This window comes from Phyllostomus hastatus, unplaced genomic scaffold (genome assembly GCF_019186645.2).
Source record: "Phyllostomus hastatus isolate PE091 unplaced genomic scaffold, TTU_PhHast_1.1 phas_contig_1, whole genome shotgun sequence".
Taxonomy (NCBI): Eukaryota; Metazoa; Chordata; class Mammalia; order Chiroptera; family Phyllostomidae; genus Phyllostomus; species Phyllostomus hastatus.
This window is the reverse complement of record NW_025333498.1, coordinates 4,588,484-4,609,440: the sequence shown is the minus strand read 5'-3', so window position 1 is coordinate 4,609,440 and position 20,957 is coordinate 4,588,484. Positions and strand designations below refer to the sequence as shown.

General features: G+C 39.6%; 1 protein-coding gene across 2 annotated transcripts in view; it reads right to left on the bottom strand.

Moving 5' to 3' along the window:
* NEMP2 (nuclear envelope integral membrane protein 2) overlaps positions 1-3,795 on the bottom strand; it is a 28,488-nt gene extending 24,693 nt beyond the window's left edge. The window contains exons 1-2 of one of the 2 annotated variants that reach the window (XM_045816814.1): positions 3,534-3,651; positions 3,218-3,284 (exon numbers count right to left, since the gene is read on the bottom strand). Coding sequence is in view for 1 of the 2 variants with exons in the window: in XM_045816728.1 (XP_045672684.1) it covers positions 3,534-3,642 (109 nt within the window). In the remaining variant the exon portion in view is untranslated. Of the gene's footprint in view, positions 1-3,217; positions 3,285-3,533 lie in introns of both variants that reach the window. The other variant, XM_045816728.1, reaches the window with a different exon arrangement.
* Between the last annotated feature and the right edge of the window lie 17,162 nt (positions 3,796-20,957).

The following is a 20,957-nucleotide window of genomic DNA, read 5'->3' as shown; positions in this document are numbered from 1 at the left end:
CATTTGGGGCTGAAATATGTCCCCACCCTGGAAGGTACCCCATAATCTAGGTATTTACTTCCTCAAACCTGATTCAGATCAGGAGAAAGATCTGGAAGTGCGAGCTACTCCAGCTCTGGCTCATCTCCCCAGCACTCAGGAGTATGCTGACCTAGCCTGAATGCCATCCTTACCATGGCTACCCCAGCAAAGCTGCATCTCTAAGCCATGGAATGAGCATCGCCTTCCTTAACTCCCAACAGGCCTTGGCAGACTCTATCTTTTCAATAAACCTGAATTATAGAGAACAGTATACTTCTGGACAGTCGTGCCCCAACTGCTAAGACAAAGCATAATAATTTATATTATCAGAGGATTTAAGTCAGGATTACTTTAACCAATGATATCCCTTAGTTCATTTTAAATACCACTCAATTTATAAATATTGAATTAATCTAAGACTACCTATAGTATATTAAAAAGGACAGCTGCATATCACCTGCTTTAACTAATAAATTTAGTTTTCCTAAACATATAAAGATAAATTTAAGTTAAAGAGTTTAATCATACATAAGGTAAAGAATTCAGTCAAAACTTCAGAAAAGGGCAGGAGGTACTTAAACCTACTTATATTGTAGAATACGAGTATGCCAAAAATAAAAAGCACAAGTACTCCTCAAACCTTAGCAGATCTTAAACAACCTCCAACATAAAAATATGTTCAGCAATGTTTCTCCTGAAAATTTAACATTACATGGCCCTCATACGAGAAAAAAAAACTTCAGGTGAAACTATAACAGAATAATGAAATCACTTATTAGACTGTCACTTTCTCTAGTTGGACTATAACTGCTTCTCTTTTGGGACAAGGATAATAGGGAGAAAAGCAAAAACCCACACTGTCAAAGGAGTTAGCATGTAGCACCAAAGTTACAAAGGTAACTTCTCTATTCCACTAACCCTAGGGTTTTTTAAAACATGAATTCATTATAAATCTTAATTTTTTATATCTCCAAGAACATGCATAGAGAATGAAATTGAAAGTAGCACATGCTAATGCATATTTAGGTATGATTTTAACTTCAAGTATTGATTTTTCTCCCATAAATGAATTTGAATACCATGGTTTCAAATGGCCTGTTGCTATAACTCAAGCCTCGGAATTCAATGCAATGGCCTGAACTTCATCACAGGACAACACATGGTTTCTAGGAACCTCCCCACCTGGTTGCAAACCACTAGTGATTCTCAGGCTGAAGTTTCTCTTTCACTCAGCCAGACCTGCCCCTCCCTCCTGTGTCAACTGCCTCTGACTTTACTTCAGATAGGGTGACAGAAAGCTGGCCTCAGTCTAGTTTTCCATTCCATGGCAAGGTGCATAAGTGTGGTAGAGATGGAAATTTAGAGCAGGAAGTATCACCTAATCCAAGCCTTTTGCATTAAAGATGTCCCCTATTTAAAAGGAAGCACCAGCTGTTTGATCTCAAGGCCCCTCATTAAAACTAGGACTTTTAGGGCAGCAATGGTTCTTAGATTTAGTGTAATCCAGAGGTTCCAGCAGTGTCATTGGCACACCACAGGATCAAAGATGCTTCATAGTCCGTGTTGTAAAGGCTATCTGGAATGGCAAATGTTGCTCTAAGGCTCATAAATTGTTTTTTTTCTTTTTAGGTGTGGGCTACAATTTTATCAACTAAGTGGGCATCCTGCATGCATCAGGCAGAAGCTCTGATAGGCATTTAGGTATGGCTTTGATTAACAAAATAGAGAAGTGAAATGTTAACATTCAATCTGGTGACAAAAACTTGGAAAACACTGGATTCATTGAGGCAAATAAAAAGGTGAGGAAAATATTGGAAAACATTCAGCAATATAATGCCTTCATTATACTGATGAGAAAACTATAGTCTGTAAAGATTAGTGCTGGCTGGTGTAGCTCAGTGGACTGAGTACAGGCCAGCAAACCAAAGGCTCGCTGGTTCAATTCCCAGACAGGGCATAATCCTGGGTTGCGGGCCAAGTTCCTAGTGGGGAGCACATGAGAGGCAACCACACACTGATGTTTCTCTCCCTCTCTCCTTTCTTTCCTCTCTCTCTAAAAATAAATGAAATCTTAAAAAAATATATTATGTGCCTGAACCAAGGTAATTCTACAAATGGGTGGCTGAATATAATGACTGTGCTAGAACACAAGGTTCTGGGTGTTGGTCCAGAGCTCTTCACACTATTCTGGCTGTTACTATGCCCCAAAACCCTCCTGCTTGGCAGTACTGTGATTTACTTTTTCATCAGTATATGCTGGCCACATTTCTTACTAAGCATTCATTTTCTGATCTGTAAAATGGGTTTATCAATGCTACCCCCACCCAGGGCTACTATGGGTGTCAAATAAAATAAAGCAGTTAAAGCACTTTAACACTGCCTGACACATGGGAAACACTCCACAAATGTCTATTTGAAGTAAACTCATGTTAAAAGTTCCCCCAGGTGATTCCCCAAGATTTCCTCTAGTTGGCACCTGTGGCATGATCTCATAATCAGTTTATCCTTAGACAAAGAATGGTGATTTACTGGGGTGGGGATGGCTGGGCAACTAAAAGACCACACTTATTGCCTCCTTTGCAACTAGCCAACGGGATGACCTGGCGTGTCTCAGTGGGTTGGGCGTAAGTCCCGCAAACCTGAAAGGTCACAGCCTAGATTTCTGGTCAGGGCAAGTGCCTGGGTTTCTGTCCCGTCCCCAGTACTAAATAGTGATTGATGGTTTCTCGCACGTGCACGGTCCTCTCCTCCTTCTCCCTCCCTTCCCTCTCTCTGGAATCCATAAAAGAAAAAGAGAGAGAATTGGTGGACAGTGATTCCAGGAAATCTTTTAAAGGATTTTATGGGAGTAAAGTGAAATAGAAATGTTAAACTCACAGGAAATTAGTAGCAGTTCTAGTTACAATTTCTGTGCCAGGATCTTGAGAGCAATGGACGTAACAACACTATGAGCAGCTACCATTTCTTGTTTATCTGAGTTTTATATGTGAGCAGTTAAGTGACTCGCTTAAGGTCACAGAGCTAGTCAAGTGAAGGGGAACTTCGGTAATATGCCGAAGCCGAAGCTAAATAGAGAATAAGGTTTTCAACCTAAATGTATGTATCATACAAAGCCCTGTGCTGCAGGCCGGTAGACCAGAGTCAGCTGTGCCAATGACTAGCTGTGTGACTCGGAACAAATCAAAACATCTCTGACCTTAGGTTGCTGCTTCTGTAAAAGGAGAGAATTGGGCCAGACTTTGAACCTTCGGTTGCTTCTTGTCCTAAAAACATAAACTGTCCAAGGCCCAGCAGAGATCAGGGAAGCCCAAGCAGGCAGAAAGGAAGGTTGGGTCCGCCTCGGGGACAGGCCGTGCCCGCGTGGTGAGCCTTACGCAGGGCACAGACGCGCCCACCGGCACCCGAGGCCTCGCCGCGCCGGGCAGGGGGAGCGCCCCCGCGCGGCCCAGGCTGACTGGAGTCAGGGAGCCGGGGAGGGCGTGTTCGCGCCTGCCGCCAGTGCCCCGGGTTACCTGACAGCGCCGCCTCCACCGCCTCCTCCCTGCACACCGCGCCGGCGGGCAGTGTGGCCAAAGGCGGCAGCCAGACCAGCAGCCACCACCGCCCCGGGGGCCACCGCATCCCGCCCGGAGATCAGCTCAGCGCGGCAAGACCCTTTGGGGGCCCTCTTCGGCCCAGAGCAGCAGAAATGGCGCGGGGTCTAGAGGGGGAGAGGGAAGGGCGTGGCAAGGTAAAGCGATCCTCAGGCGGGAAAGACGGAGGCCCCACCTCCCTAGGCAGGGGAGGGGCCGTCCGCCGCTCCGCCTCCGCCCGCGCCGGCGGGCACGTCGGGCCAGAGCTGGTGCGGCTCTGGGGCCCCACTCCGCTCCTTCCGCCCGCCGCGTTTCCGGATCTCATTCCCTCCGGGGGGCGCTGGGACGCAGCCCCAGCGACCGCGGCTCCAGGGTGGAGGTTGTGGGAAGGAGGGGCCACGCCTATGTGAATTTTGCTTAAAATTTGCCTAACCTGTGACTCAGGGGATTTAGGGCTCAGTTCTCAGAGCACTTGTCAGTGATATCCCGTAAAGGGGGAGGCCCTTCAGCAACTTCCTTTTCCATAAGTAAAAGTTTATTTTTTCTTGGTTTTTATTTTCCTTTTTGTAACACGCCACAACAAATTGGCAATTTGGTTGCTTAATTAAGTAACATTGACTTGTATGTCTAAGCTCAAAAACACCCATATTTCAGTATAGTCTGGAAAGGGTTCCTTCACCAATGAAACATACCGATTAAAAGTACCTTGAATTAAAAAAAAAGATAATACAAAACAGATTAGTGGATGCCAAAGGGAAGGAGTGAAAGTGGGCAAACTGGGTAAAGGTGATCAAAAGGTGTGAACATCCAGTTGCAAATAAGTTCTTCCCATTTAATGTACAGTATGGTCACTGAAGCTATTAACATTGTAGTATTTGCAAGTTGTGAAGAGTAGATCTTAAAGATTCTCATCACAAGAAAAAATGTTCTAACTGTGAGGTGATGGATGCTAAACTTATTTTTGATGACCATTTTGAAATATATACATATATGAAACTATTATACACCTAAAATGAATACAATATGACAATTATATCCCAATAAAGCTGAAAAAATTAGTATAGAACTATCAATACTAATATAGTATTGATACTATAGTATTGACACTTACATTTTTAATCCTCACCCAAGGATATGTTTATTCATTTTAGAGAGAGAAGAATGGAGAAAGAGAAACCTATTAGTTGCCTCCCATACATGCCCTGACCAGGAATGGAACGTGCGACCTGAGTATATGCCCTGACTGGGGACTGAACCTGCAAACTCTTTTTCGTGTACTGGATGATGCCCCAACCACCTGAGCCACCCAGCCAGGTCTCAATATTAATATTAAATATTAGTATAGAACTTGCAACCTTAACTAATATTATACTGTACTTTTTTTTTTTAAGAACATACCTTCCTTAGGCTCTGGAACCCATTAATGTGATTCAGTGTTTCATATTAAACATTTACTGGAATACATGGTCATTTCCTCTTTTCTAATTATGATTTTCTGCTGAGGTACCTCAGAGAACCCAATTGTGACAGTAATCACCCTCTAGAAATAGCTCAGCTTCATTTTCCCTAAAAGTCTGAGGACTCAATAGCCTTTCCCTGGCTTCAAAGAAGGATTTGGAAACTGCCCTCAAACCCCTAGCACACTGATAGATAATATGGCTTTTAGAAAGTTCAGAAGTCTTCTTGTTAAGGACTCTTTGGGGAGTGATATTCACAAGTAAACTATTATTACTTGGCCTCCCACCTTCTCTACTCTGCAGACTGTCTCCAGAGAAATGGAGAGCCCAGGTGTTCACTTGCCTCTTGCACAATGGTTGTTTTTTTCTTTTTTCCCAATCACATTGATTTTGATTTAGTTTAATTTTGGGTGGTACTATGATAGGAGACTGTTCTGCATGGTGTGGGCCCAACGGGACCCACGCCCACAGATAGGTTCTGCCATGGGGAATCAGGCCTGCAATGTACCTAGGCCACTTTGAGACTTGCTTTTGCTAAAACACCCTCACCCTGAATTGAGGCAGCAAGTGCTTACTGTAACTTCCTAAAGTCTATACTAAACCTCTCCAGCATGGAGTGTAACAGGTTCAACCACTTTTCCCTTTGCATTTGCAAATATCCTTCTTCTGTGATGTGATTAGCGGCATCTTCTCCTTTGTTTTCTGTAAAAGGTTTTCACCACCTAAAGTGAACCTGTGCATAGTAAATGAGGACCATCATGTAATGTGCCCAGAAAAGCAATAAAGGTTTGTCAAGGCAAGGCCCGAGGCTTTTTCTCTTCTTGAGAGAGAAGTCATGCCATCCCTTTTTCTCCACAGGACTCAGTAGTCTGTGTGAATTTCTCATGCCTCATCCACAATGTGGCAGACCCCACGAGCCGGGGTCCGCATCAACTATGGAAAGTGGCTAAAAGAAACAGGTAGATTCTTGAATGACAAATGTGTTTTCCTGCAACTGTATCTGGTAGAAAAATAAAGAGCAGGCATACTAAACTAATATTTAAAATGCTGTTCATATAGAATATCCTTAATACATATCTGTGAAGAAGCTAAATTGAAACACCACATTCCTCTCTATGGAATAACAATAAATATTTTTCCAGAGATAACAAGGATATTAGAAGGCAATAGTTCTGTCAAGAAACCCCTCCTAACATCCGTTGCTAAACCTTTCTCTCATATGAAAAGCTTAAGCCACTGAGAGAGGGGCAGAAAACACTGTCACCAATAGGGCTATGGCAAAGATCCACTGCTTCTAGGGGAGAGATAGAAGCACAACCTCCCTGCCCCTTGGGAAGCAGCAGGAAACACTGGGGCTCAGTGTTCTGAACTGATAAAAACTAAAGGTTGGGTACTGATAGGAAACCTCTCATTCAAGACATATCACAGACATATGGTGGAATTTGGCAGCAATGGATCAGAGGGATAGAAATGCTAAGAAAGCCTCATTCTTGGCTCAGGTACACAGGACCTGCCTAAGACCAAAGCTGAACCAGGAGTATGCCCCCTTACCCTACTACAAGCCTAGCACCAGTAACAAGCAACACTAGTTTTTGTTGAGTATAAAAAAAATGTGTGGGGAGAGATTCCCTCTGTAAAAAAACTGCTGAAAACTGAGGGACACTGAGGAAAACTCTCCAGCACTCAGGCCCCACATTAAGCACAATGTAAGAGCACAAGAATTCAAATCTTGTGGTATACCAAAGGTAACAATAACAACAATAAAACACAAACTCAGCTGAACTCTTGGGTACATTAACTCAACTACCCACATTATTAACCTGACCAGAGAAGTATGCACATTTCTGGGTATTAATATTACTTACCCCTGTCTTTACTGTTCTTCTACACATGAGATCCATTATTCAATCAAAAATGATAAGTCACCCCCAAAAAGCAGAGGAAGAATCTATTATCAAGAGCTAAAACAATCAAGTGAACCATATTCAGAAATGACCCAGATGTTGGGCTATGATTAATGCATTAAAACATTCAGTAGAAAAGGTGGACAATATGTGTGAATATAATAGGGAACTTCAGCAGAGATGAAAATTATAAAAAATGTGAAATAGAAATGCTGGAAAACTAAAAATACATTATTAGACATACAGAATTCCTACAATGTACTTTTCAGAAGACTAGGTATTGCTGAGGAAAGAACCAGTGAACTTAAGAGAGGTAAATTATCCAGACTGAAACTGTAAGCAAGAATTTTTTTTTAAATCTAAGCATCCAAGAGCTGTGAGACAATGTCAAGTAGTTTCACAAACACAACTGGAGTCCCAGAAGGAGGAAGAGGGATGAGGCAGGGGAAATATTTTAAGATATAAAGCTGAAAAGTTTTCAAAATTAATGAAAACACAAGAAAAAGAGAAAAACCTCAAAGGCAATCAGAGAAAAATGACACTTTGCAAAAAGAGGAATAAAACTTAGAGTAGGTTTCTCATTAGAAACTATGTAAGCCAGTGACAGAAAAATACTGTCAATCCAGGATTCTATACCCAGCTACATAGTTCTCAAAAAATAAAGGCAAATTAAACTTTTTCATTTCCAGTAGACTTCCACTACAATAAATGTTAAAAGAAGTTCTTAGGCAGGAAGAGTATAGCAGATGGATATCTGAATCTACAAAGCAAAAAACAGCTCTAGAAATGATAAAGATAAAAGTAAATATAAGTTTTTAAATTATTTTAATCACTTTAAAAGACAATTGTCAAAAGCAAAAATAATTTCAATACTTTGTGGAAATTTTATGTAGAAATAAAATGAATGACAACAATACCACAAAAGATGAGAAGAAAGAAATTGAAGTATACTACCATAAGATTCTTTCACTATACACGAGTGACAAAATAGTACTTGAAGATAGATTATGATAAATTAAAGATGTATATTAAACCTTAGGCCAACCACTAAAATCTTTTTGAAAGAGGTATAACTAATAAGCCAGTAGTGGAGATGAAATGAAACAATAAAAAAATCTAAAAGAAGGCAAGAGTATAAGGGAAATAAGAATAAAGAATGGATTTCCAGTCAAGATGGAGGTGTAAGCAGACACAAATTGCTTCCTTGTGCAACCATAAAAAGAATTACAACCAGATCTCAAAACTGATAACACCCAGAACCATCAGAAAATTGAGCTGTATGGAAATCTGATAACCAAGGATTTAAAGAAGACACATTCAACCAGACAGGTAGGAGGGGCTGAGTCATGGAGATGCTCAGAGACAGTGTGGTGAGGAAGGGAGTGGTGGTGGCAGTGACAGAAGGGACAGAAGGGATACCTTTGGAGTGAGTGGTCCCAGTCCCAGGCTGCATAGCCCAGGGGTCCAGCACTGGGAAGATAGATCCCTGTTACCTCTGGCTGTAAAAACCAGTGGGGGTTCGGGTAGCAGAGAAAACTACCAGATTTTCACCACTTAAAGGGCCAGCATGGTGTTAGAATGTAACAAACCCACCAACTCCAGGATTCACCACTGGGGCACAGCTGGAAGGGCACTAATTGCACATGGGAAGGGTGTGAAGTAGCTGGGAACAGGGCAAGCACGGTTGCCAAGTGGTGGCGTTGTCCCCTCTCCAAGTACTCCCCTCACAGCCACAAAGTGATGAAGTGGGTGCGCCAACCAAGCAATTACTTAAGTCCCCACCCAACACAATTTACAGGTGCCTGTTCAAAATAAGCCACATTACTAAGGGAATAAAAACAGCTCTGCCTAATACACAGAAAGAAACACAGGGAGGCTGCTAAATTGAGGAGACAAAGAAATATGGCCCAAATGAAAAGACAGAACAAAACCCCAGAAAAAGAACTAAGTCAAATAGAGATGGCCAACCTATCAGATGCAGAGTTCAAAACACTGTTTATCAGGATGCTCAGAGAACTCCTTGAGCACGACAAAAAATAAAAAATAATAAAGGAAAGAATGAAGCTTACACTGAGTGAAATGAAGAACAATCCATAGGAAACCAATAGAAAAGGGAAGGTAGCTGGGATTCAAACCAACAGTTTGGAACATGAGGAAGAGATAAACATTCAGCCAGAACACAAAGAAGAAAGAAGAATTCAAAAAAATGAGGATAGGCTGAGGAACCCATGAGACATCTCTAAACGTGCCAACATCCAAATCATGGGGAAGCCAGAAGGAGAAAAGGTAGAGCAAGAATTTGAAAACCTATTTGAACAAATAATAAAGGAGAACTTCCCCAATCTGGCAAAGGAAATAGACATACAAGTCCAGGAAGCACAGAGAGTCCAAAACCAGTTGAACCCAAAGAGGAACACATCAAGACATATCATAATTAAAATGCTAAAGGTTAAAGAGAAAGAGAGAATCTTAAAAGCAGTAAGAGAAAAGGAGAATTACCTACAAAGGAGTTCCCATAAAACTGTCAGCTGATTTTTCAAAAGAAACTTTGTAGGCAAGAAGGGACTGGCAAGAAGTATTCAAAGTGGTGAAAAGCAAGGACCTACAACCTAGGTTATTCTATCCAGCAAAGCTATAATTTAGAAAGGAAGGGCAGATAAAGTGCTTCCCAGACAAGGTAAAGCTAAAGGAGTTCATCACCACCAAGCCATTATTACAGGAAATGTTAAAGGGACTTATTTAAGAACAAGAAGAATATCAAAACTGTGAGCACTAAAAATGCAACAAATTCACAACTACCAACAACTGAATCTAAAAAGAAAACCAAATAAACAAACTAAGCAAACAACCAGGACAGGAATAAAATCAGAGATATGAATATCATTTAGAGGGTTATCAGCTGGGAGAAGGAAGGGAAAGAATTCAGAAATGGTGCAGGGATTAAGAAGCATAATTGGTAGGCACAAAATAGACTGGAGGGGGGTGTAAAGAATAGTATAGGAAATGGAGAATCCAAAGTACTTACATGCATGACCCATGGATATAAACTAAGGGTGGGGATTTCTGGAGAGCAGGGGAGAACCAGGTAGAAAAGGGCGAAGGGGAAAAATGAGGCAACTTTAATAGCATAATCAGTAAAATATAACAAAAAAATTTAAAGAAAGAATAAAGAACTAATTTACAAATAGAAAACATCTTAAAAGATGGTAGATTTAAATCCAATCATATCAATAATTACATTCAATATAAGGGGCTCAAAACCATAATTGAAAGGCAGACATTGTCCGACTGGATAAACTTATTTATATGCTATTTACTAGAAATACACCCTAAATATAAAAATATACTTATATAGGTTAAAAAGAAAAGGACAGAAAAAGATATTCCAAACACCAATCAAGAGAAAGTTGAGTGCCTATCTTAACAGCAGATAAAGTACACTCTGCAACAAGGAATATTACCATTAAATCAGTGGGTCTAAGGAAAGGCCTAAGATTCCACATATCTAAAAAAATTAATGGTGGTCTAAGGATTGCCTTTGAGCAGCAAGTTAGAACACTAGGCCCATAGATAAATTGGCAGAATGAGGGCAGTTAGAAAAATTCCAAAGTCAAACAGTTGGGAAAATATAGCTTACTATATTATCCCCCTTAATTGTTCACAATGATGAAGTGTATACTAAATACTTAAAAATTGCTGGAGTTGGAAGAATCAACATCATTAAAATGTCCATACTACTCAAATCAATCTACAGATTCAACACAATCTCTATTAAAATGCCAATGACATATTTCACAGATATAGAACAAATATTTCAAAAATTTATATGGAACCAAAAATGACCCCAAATAGCCACAGAAATCTTGAGAAAGAACAAAGTAGGAGGGATCACATACCTGATAGCAAATTATATTACAAGGTGACTGTAATCAGAACAGTCTGGTACTGTCATAAGAACAGACACATGGAACAATGGAACCAAATAGGGAGCCCAGAAATAAACCCATGTCTCTATGGTCAATTAATATATGACAAAGGGGGCAGAAGTGTAAAAATAGCCTCTTCATCAAATGGTGCAGGGAGATCTGGAATGGTACATGCAAAATAATGAAACTAGATCACCAATGTACACCACACACCAGAATAAACTCAAAGTGGATAAAAGACTTAAACATAAGCCACAACACCATAAAAGTCCTAGAGGAAAACATAGGTGGTAAAATTTCAGATATCCCACACAGCAATATTTTCACCAATACATGCTCTTGCAGGGGTGTTCAACCTTTTGGCAACTCTGGGTCACACTGGAAGAAGAAGAGCTGTCTTGGGCCACATACTAAATACACTGCAACACATTATCACACAAAAAAATTTCATAATGTTTTAAGTAAATTTACAATTTTGTGTTGGGCTGCATTAATAGCCATCCTGAGCCACATGCGACCTGCGGGCTGCAAGTTAGACACTCCTGCCTAGAGCAAGGGAAGTAAAAAATAAACAAATGGGACTTCCAAATAAAAAATTTCTGCATGGCTAAAGAAAACATTAGCAAAATGAAAAGGGAACCAACTGTATGGGAAAACATATTTGCCAATGATACCTCAGACAACAGTTTAATCTCCAAAATATATAAAGACTCATACAACTCATTGCCAGGAAAACAAACAATCCAATTAAAAAATGGGCAAAGGACCTGAACAGACACTCCTCCAAGAAGACATACAGAGGGCCCTTGGGCATATGAAAGAATGCTCAACATCACTAGCCATCAGAGAGATGCAAATTAAAACCACAATGAGGTAACACTTCACACTGGTCAGAATGGCCATCATTAACAAATCAACTAACAAGTGCTGGCAAGGATGTGGAGAAAAGTACACTCTGTAGTGCACTGTTGATGGGAATGCAGACTGATGCAGCCACTGTGGAAAACAGTATGGAATTTCCTCAAAAACAAAATGGAACTGCCTTTTGACCCAGCAATTCCACTGCTGGAATTATACCCTAAAAATCCTGAAACACCAATTCAAAAGATCCTATTCACCCCTATGTTCATAGCAGCATTATTTACAATAGCCAAGTGCTGGAAGCAACCTAAGTGCCCATCAATAAATGAGTAGATCAATAAACTTTGGTACATTTACACAATGGAATACTATGCAGCAGAAAGAAAGAAGGAACTACTACCCTTCATGACAACATGGATGAGTATTAAGCTAAGTGAAATAAGCCAGGAGGTGAATGACAAATACCATATGATCTCATCTACAGGAACCTAATGAACAAAAGAAATAAATACAAAAAATAGAACCAGAGACACAGAAACAAGGAACAAATTGACAGGGACTGAGAATGGGGGGTGGTGAGAGGGGGGATACGGGAAGAAAGAAGGGGAAGGGCCTAAAGAACAAATATAAATGACCCATGAATGTGGACAACAGGGTGGGGATTGACTGCGGGGAAAGGGGGTAGGCAATGCAGAGGAGAGCAACAGGGGAAAATTGGGACAACTGTAATAGATACAATAAACAAATAAAAATTCCTGCAGTCAAGAATTTTGTAGTAAGCAACTTCTAGAATAGCCCCCAATTATCCCCTCTATTTTCTGGTGTTAACATGCTGTTGTGTTAACAATCCTCTCCCCATCTATGTGGACTGATGAATAATATATAGCCGAAGTGATGAGATGTCACTTCCAAGATTAGGTTATTGAAAGACTGTGGCTTCTGTCTTGGGTTTTCTCTCTCACTCCCTCTTTGGAACACTGGCACCAGAGAACCCAGCTACCATGTTGTGAGGCAGCCCTGTGAAGAGACCCATGTGATAAACAGATCTTCCCCAGTAGAACTTTGAGATGATTGCAGCACTGACTGACACTTCAATTGCAGTCTTGGAGTGACACTGAGCCAGAACCACCAAGTTAAGCTGCTCCTAAATTCTTGATACTCAAAAACTGTAAGATTATAAATGTGTGTTCTTTCCACCTTCTAAGATTAAGATTAATTTGTTATGCAGCAATAAATAGCTAATGTAAAACAAGCTTAACCTCCCCTATCCATTGTTTAGATCCAAGGATTAGTTTTTACTCTACTGATGCTATGTTGTTTCCATAATGACCTCTCTCTCTTGGTATTGAGGAATTCTGGATGAGACACTTGATTTGTGCACATCCTCTACCCAACTTTAAGCATGATAATTATTTTTTCCAAATAAAATCTATTAACATCTCAGTCATACATAGTTTAGAAAACACTACGCTTAACCTTTAGTAAAGTCTTATTTCAAAGTTAGGTTACAGCTGTATAAAGAGCTTTAGGGTAGTTAAGCCAGTACTTTGTGTTAAAGGTGTTAACAGGTAAACATTATGCCTAAGCTTCCTTGTGGTGGAGAAGACACCAGTGAGAAGGAGAAATACAAGAAGACAGAATTGGGACTGTCGTTAGATTTAGGAAGAGTTGTAGGTCTTTTGACATCATCACGAAACATTGCTGCTTCTCATAAAACGCAGATGGGATTAACACACTGATTTTTACAGTCTATTGTTCTTAAATTACACCAGCATTTGTGTATCTCTTTCCAAACTAAACAAAGCCCCATATAAACAGGACACATACAAAATCTTATGTTGAAAGCCTCCTAGGACATTATGCAGACTTACTTTCTATCTCTCCACTAGAAAATAGAGAAAAGGTTTGCCCATCAGTGGGTAGTAAGGTGAGAAAGTTGTAATTGGACTCACCATTGCCCAGGTGACATAAGACCACTGTAACTGGATATTAATACCAGGCCATAAATTTCTACACCAAAAGGGATTACTGAAAAGAACAAGATTCATTGATTCTTTGAAGCAGTTGTCCAATTGTGCCTACAGATGTTATCTGTGGACTTCTGGTAAACATCCCAGAATGAAGCACTGAGGTTTCAGCGATCTACATCTCATAGAGAGTGAAGAAGTTAGCACTCTCACTAAAATGCTAGTGGCATGGGTAATAAGTACAGTTATAGCATTGTAAATGCAGATTCCCAGGACATACCCTCCAAGACTGAGTCAGTCCCTCTGGGGTAGAGACCAAAATATTCCTTCTTAATATTTACCCAAGTGATTCAAAAGCATTAGGACTAAACTTTGAGTTTTACAAGTTTCATGCTTGACAGATAATAGCATTTTAGACAAGTTTGTAATCACAGCTAAAGTATTGTGTGTGCATCTTAAGTAATCATATCACTGTAATATGACATGTATTTATTGAGAATAAGACCAATGTACAATAAAGGGCTTCTTTTATATTATTTTACTGACCTGAGTGCTTTAATCCCATTTAACCAATTCCACATGGTGTGAAAAAGATTACAAATCAATTTTCAGCCTCTGCATTTTTATTTCTAGAGTTCTTGCTCTTCATAACTAATTAATTTTCCATAAATGTCATTGCATTACAACCAGTCATTATGAATCAGAAGCAAAATTTAGCTCATGTCAGAAATTATTTAGGAACTTTCACTTGGTTTACAGATAGTAGAACATTTAATTGAATAAATTAGAAGAAAATAGACAAAGTTTTAGTACTTTGGTTTCTTTCATGAACAACTATTTAGTCTATTACTTCAATGATAACTGCCAATGCCATAAAGATTATAAAAATTATGTCATTATTTCTTCCTTTAAAAAATTCCTGCTTTTAGAATTTTACATATGAGAAAAAAACAGGCCATTTGAGTTCTCCATAAAGAAAAAAAAATAAAAATAGAAGTTGACATGTTGGATCATGGTTTTCTTAGCATATTTCATGTAGGAAGTACTTTAAATTTGACTTGCCATATACTAGTTTAGTAGCTTTTATAGTAATTCATGTCAAAACTGAAAGATAGCTTTCAGTATGAATAAATGATATTGGAAAGGATTAGAATACAATATTATCAAGAAACAGGTAATATGTTCTCTACACTAAATTGCTAAAGTCTTTTGTAAAAAAACAGTTGGTCAAATTCAATTCAAATTTTTCAATTCCAATAGAGAGTGAAATTCTTTAAAGCAGTGGTTCTCAAATCTTGGTGTGAAAAAGAGTACTATCTCCGAAGATCCTTATTGAATAGGTCCAGTGTATAGCCTGGCAATCTACATTTAGGATTCTGAGGCAAATAGTTTTTGACGACATTGAATTAGTGATAGGAAAAGTATTCAAAAGTGATAGATGATTAGTAGACAATGGCTGGAAAATATTATCTATGGGAAAAGATTGATGATGTATGTACTTGATTAATCTAAAAAAAAAAAAGCAGTTTGAAGAGTTATAGCTTTCTGCCATGACTGGTGTAGCTCAGTGGATTGAGCAGGCGAACCAAATGGTCACCAGTTTGATTCCCAGTCAGGACACATGCTTGGGTAGTGGGCCAGGTCCCCAGTATGGGGCACTCAAGAGGCAACCACACATTGATGTTTCTCTTCCTTTTTTTCTCCTTCTCTTCCCCTGTGTCTAAAAATTAATAAATAAAATCTTTTTTAAAAAGAGTTACAGCATTCTTATTTATTTATTTACTTATTTATTTTATTCTCACTCAAGGACATGCTTATTGATTTTTAGAGAGCAGGGAAGGGAAGGAGAAAGACAGAGAGAGACATTGATTGGCTGCCTTTTGTACATCCTCCAACCAAGAGCCTGCAACTGAGGCATGTGCCCTGACTGGGAATCAAATCTATGACCTTTTGGTTCATGGTGCAATGCCCAGCCAAGCCACACTGGCCAGGGTGAAGAGTCATAGCTTTCTAAGAATTAATTTAAGGAACTAGGATACAGAAAACTGCTTACCATGTTACCAAACACAAAAAGAGGGTTTTGTCTGCCTGCTGCCAAAAAAGCCAAACTTATGAGGCAGATGTTAGTATAAAAGGAAAGAAGTTTTTTCAGGTGCTGAATGATCTGGGAGAATGGTGGAATTCCCATCTCAAAGTTTATCTCTTCAGCAAAACCATGGAAAAGTCAGTGTCCAGAGTTCCTGCTCCATTCCAAAGCACAGTCCTTTGGAGCCCACAGGCAGCTGCTAAGCAGTCATTCCTGTAGCTTAGCTTGTGCCTGGCTGCTATCTGTTTCAGGCTCACTCCTAAAGTCTGTGTGTGGAGCCCACATGGCCATGGGCCATATGACTGCTAGGTCCGCCAGGTGATGTGAAACCACTGGCCTTGCACCACCAGGTGAGCAAGAGAGTGAGAGAGGCTTCTTCCTAGGTGGCTATGGGCCATGTGGCTGCTAAGGCCACGTGGCCTATGGAGAGAACAGGTGAGTCCACCTTGCAAGCACAAGTCCTGTGCAAGCCAGCCACAAGCAAGAGAACATTTCTTAGTTCCCTGGAGCTATATTAGCTTGGGTGTTGGACCCACCAGGTGCTTGACACTTCGGGTGGATGCACTTTCCAATCAATCTCTCCTTTCCCCAGGCTAGGCTGACAGGCCTCTTTGGTCTACCACCCCTGCCACCCCACACACCCCACCTGATTTTGACGGCTATTGTGTGCCTGCCTTTCCCTGGTGAAACCCCCAATCTGGTCCTGGAGTGGGGTAGGTATTTTTCCTGTCCAATTATCTTGTTAGCTTTTCCCCACGCTTGGACCCTATCCATAGACATTTCTAGCTTTGCATGCACCCAGTATAAAAACCTCCCCCCACTGCCATTGTAGGCAATGGGGGATTTTCCCCAGGCTCCAACCCACTGACCCTCCACTGGTAACAACCAGTTAATTGTTATATTACAAACAAAGAGTAAGGAAGCAATAGGTTTAAACTGCAGCAAGTAAATTTAGGATTGCACTGTAAATACATTTTTTCTAGCATTGGGACCCTAGTTTATCTCTTACCAGGACACCATTCAATCCCACCACTTCACTTCATTTGATTCCTACAGACCTCTGCCAAAGTTTTCTTTGCTGCCAACACATACTTAGAAAACGTTTTTCTTAATGGGTTATTCTCTACAATCTAGTATCTTTCCCCCACCAGAAAAGTCTTATTAAAACAATTTATAGTGAAATAATTATATTTTAAAGTGTTTTTTTCTCTCAAGGAAAGCTATAAATTTCAGATAGTCTTTTCATTTAAGTTCTTTCACTGCTTTTTTTAGTCATTTATTGGCAATGAAAAAATTTTGGGTATGCCCTGGCTGGGAAGTTCAGTGGGTTGGAGCATCATCCAGATATGCCAAGATTGTGGGTTTGATTCCTGGTCAGAGTACATAAAAGAATCAACCAATGAATGCATAGATTAGTGGAAAAACAAATCGAAGTTTGTCTCTCTCTCCCTTCCACTCTACAAAATCAATTAAAAGAAAAAAGATTTGTGTATGTGTGATTTAGGAGTCCTTCTATTCAATTAAAACAGGAATGTTCTCATCTCATTTTCTGTTACTGATCACATACCTCAGAATATCCCCATTGGTCACAGTCTGTTCAGAAAATTCTTCGATCTATTTTCTTCCATGTATTTTTGGAAAGAACTCAAATATTTTTTTAAAAAGGGCATGTGGGGGCTGGGAGACAGAGATAAATATAACAGTCTCATATTTTGTTCTTCTGCTATATGTTCCCTCACCTACCACCTGCCCCCCACCCCCCACACACACTCTCTCTTGCTCAAAATCAGATCTCAATAACTTCTACTTCCAATACTGCTGTCTACTTTTAGTCTATCTCTGGCCAGACCCCCATATATTTTAGAGTTGTTATACACATTTTCGACTCCCTTATTTTTCCAGGATGTTATTGTTGATCATGGGAGTGGAAAGAAAGTATCAGTACAAGTTAGGAAAAAAATTAAAATGTTTTATTATAAGGTTTTATTTATAATAAAAATATTTTATTTTATGAAGAAAATTGATACAAAGAGTCTATTTGTTCCAAACTGTTTCTATCACAAAATCATAATTTCTAGATTAGTCATATTTCAATGAAGATTATGAAGAATAGAAAGTATAAATAATTCAACCAATATACTTCTAATTTTTGCTAATGTTGTTAATTATATTTTGCCTCTAAAGTCTATCTGCCTGGAATTTGATATATTTTTGCTTATATTAAGCAAAGTTTGTAAAACTAGGTGAAAAAGAATAATTGTACTTAGTAAATTTCAGTAACCCCTGCTCCCAGTTACATTTATTTGCTGTGGTTAACAGGCCCTGTCCATACCGACATGTCCAGGAGTCTACTTGTATCATCAGAGTACATATTAGTTAGGATGTTTCCAACTACAAGTAACAGAATTTCCAACGAAGTGCTGATTTAGTAGCGTAAGCATATTATCGAGGTCTCAGACTGTTTTAAGCTTTCCACTCCACCATGCTCAGCTTCTTGGACTTTGTCCTTAAGCTTTTCTCCTTCTAACCGAAAAAAGGTGCCACTGCTGCTGATACTGTGTCCTCACACAACTGTGACCAAAGGCAGGCGCCACTAATTCCCCTTCCATCCCTTAAACAGGAAAGTAAATACATTCTTAGACGCTCTCACCTATACCCTCTGAGCAGACTGACTCCCACTAGCTGGTCCCACTAGCAAGTGATAGGCCCGGGCTCTTGCTAAATAGGGTAGAGTGGGTGTCTAGCACTTTCCACTTGTACAGTGAGAGGTACTTTCATAGAAGACAAAAACTGGAATAGCAATAGACAGGGAAAAATCACTACGTGATACTTTTGACAGCTCCCCAAGCCTTCACAGGTGTCTGAAAATGGTAATCTGGAGTTTTATGCTGACTTGATAAATGAGTTTTATTCATTATTCTAAACTTTGATAAATGTGTTTTCTTTTTTTTTTGAAACTTACTCATTGACTTCAAAGAGGAGTTGCTTCTATACTAAGTATGTATTTTGCCTTCTGTTGATCTTGTTTAGTAGATTTACATAACATCTTTATTCTAAAGTATTCAATTTTCTAAATAGCAAATATTTTCTATTCTAATAATGAAAGAGAAGATAAATCAGCCAAAGGAGTATGGTTTACATGTGGGAAAGTTAAGGAAAGGATAATAGGAATCATAAAGAAAAAAAGGAGGGGAGGAATAGAATACGCAGTGACTAATCTGGATGGTCTAACGTGAGAGTTCAGTAAACTAGGTCACTCGCCACTGGAATGATGGGCAGGAGAAGCCATCAAGACACTGGAACAACTAGAAGGGAAGGGGGAGGAAGTCGACTCTTCTTTCAGGCATGCATTTTGCAGGTTAGAATTTGTCTGTCCTAACCACATTGTAGGTGTGTCCTGGAAACGCATATTCATATAGGTTGGCAGTCTTTTTGTTTTTTTTTTTTTCACTTAAAGATAATTTGCCTAACAATGATGTTTAAAATAATCCATCTATACATTTAAGGCTCTTAACTTCTCTCAGCACTACTAAAAGCAAGGTTAGAATAGGTCAAGGAAAGTTTTAGGCTCTGAGTTTCAAAGGGCCAGATCCTCCAGTGACTGGGACTTGATAGATTTATTTATTCCTCTTTGTAACATTTAAGCTCGCTTTATAGAAAAAGACTCACCTAAACCCCATAATATTTCTTGGATTTATTTTAGGATTAAGAGGTTACCCTTCCTTCCATTTCATCAGGCTCTTTATTGCCATTTCTTAGTTTTCCTTCTTTCTACTCTTTGTCAAGTGTACTAATCTGGAAATATTCTTTAATACTTTGTCAATTTTGAATAATACACAAGAGAATCTTACTGAAATTCTCCTTTTTTGTAATAGCTATTGTTTATGTTAAATAGGTTTCGCTACTTTAAATCTATCATAAAATAAAAGGTTTAGAAAAAATACAAAATAAACATATACCCTAATGAGTTATTACATGGCAAACATTCTTATAGTCAACACCCAAATCAAGAAACAGAACTTTCCAGCTATTCTAGAAGTCCTCCATGTGCCTCACCTTAATTTCAAACCACCTCCCTCCCCCCAAAGGATGCACCATTCTGATTTTCACAGTAATTGTTTGTACGTGTTTCTTTATAGTTATATGATCCAAGCCCACCTCACAGAGGGCTCAATTTTGAAGAGATCCCCGAACAGCACGTGGGAGGAAGTGGAACCTGCCTAACCGGCTCTATCAGTCTCGTGTTTCCTGAGGACCTGTGGGGTGACAGGTGCTGTAGGCAGATCTCTCTGTTAAAAGCCTTGCCTAACTCTTTAGAGCTTATAAAGGACAGAATGGCATTTGAACCCACATGTTTAGGCTCTAGACCCTATCGTGTGCCTTTTCTGTAAGTCAGCTTCAGCAGAGAGCTCTGTGTGACCTGCAGCACAAGTAGCTCCATGTGGCATCACTGCACCTACATGTTTCGGGACATGAGTAGCTTGTATTCACGGAAGATGTGAAAGGACAGCGTCAGAGCATTTCTGGTGCTTGTGGCAGTTCTCTTCCAATGTTTACTCTGAGCAGCACAGAAGAGAATCTTGTCTTATACCTTTAGGGAACCTTTCATTACATTCTAGTATTAAAATTCATGAGACTTTTAAATTCTACTTTGCAGTATACTCATGCTACTAGGATACAAAAAGAGTATTTTCCATACTTGACAGCAAGTAGAATTGTTATAGGGAGATCTTTCTCCAGTGGTTTTAGTAGCTCCTGGCATATTACCATGTACTCCTAAGGTGTTCCCCAGTTTAAAATCATGAGAGGAAGTGGACAGAAGTAAGCTGTGGCTCCATCATGGGAGTTGAAGGTTTTCCTAAATACTAGGACTTTATTCTGTAGACATTGAGGAGCCTATGAAGCATTTCAGGAAAGGAAGTGGTATGATCAGTTTTGTATTTCCAGGAATGTGTCAATGAGTAGACGCTGAGCCCCGGAGACCCTACGAATGAGTGATGCCCACAATGTCCTGTCCCCAGTAGCCCTGCTCAGCTCCTGCAGACTCATGACTACGGCTTCTTTTATGGAGTCAGTCCATCTCATACTTGGTCTTCCTCTTTTACTGCTGCCTTCTATTTTTCTGAGCATTACTGTCTTTCCCAAAGAATTTGCCTTTTTATG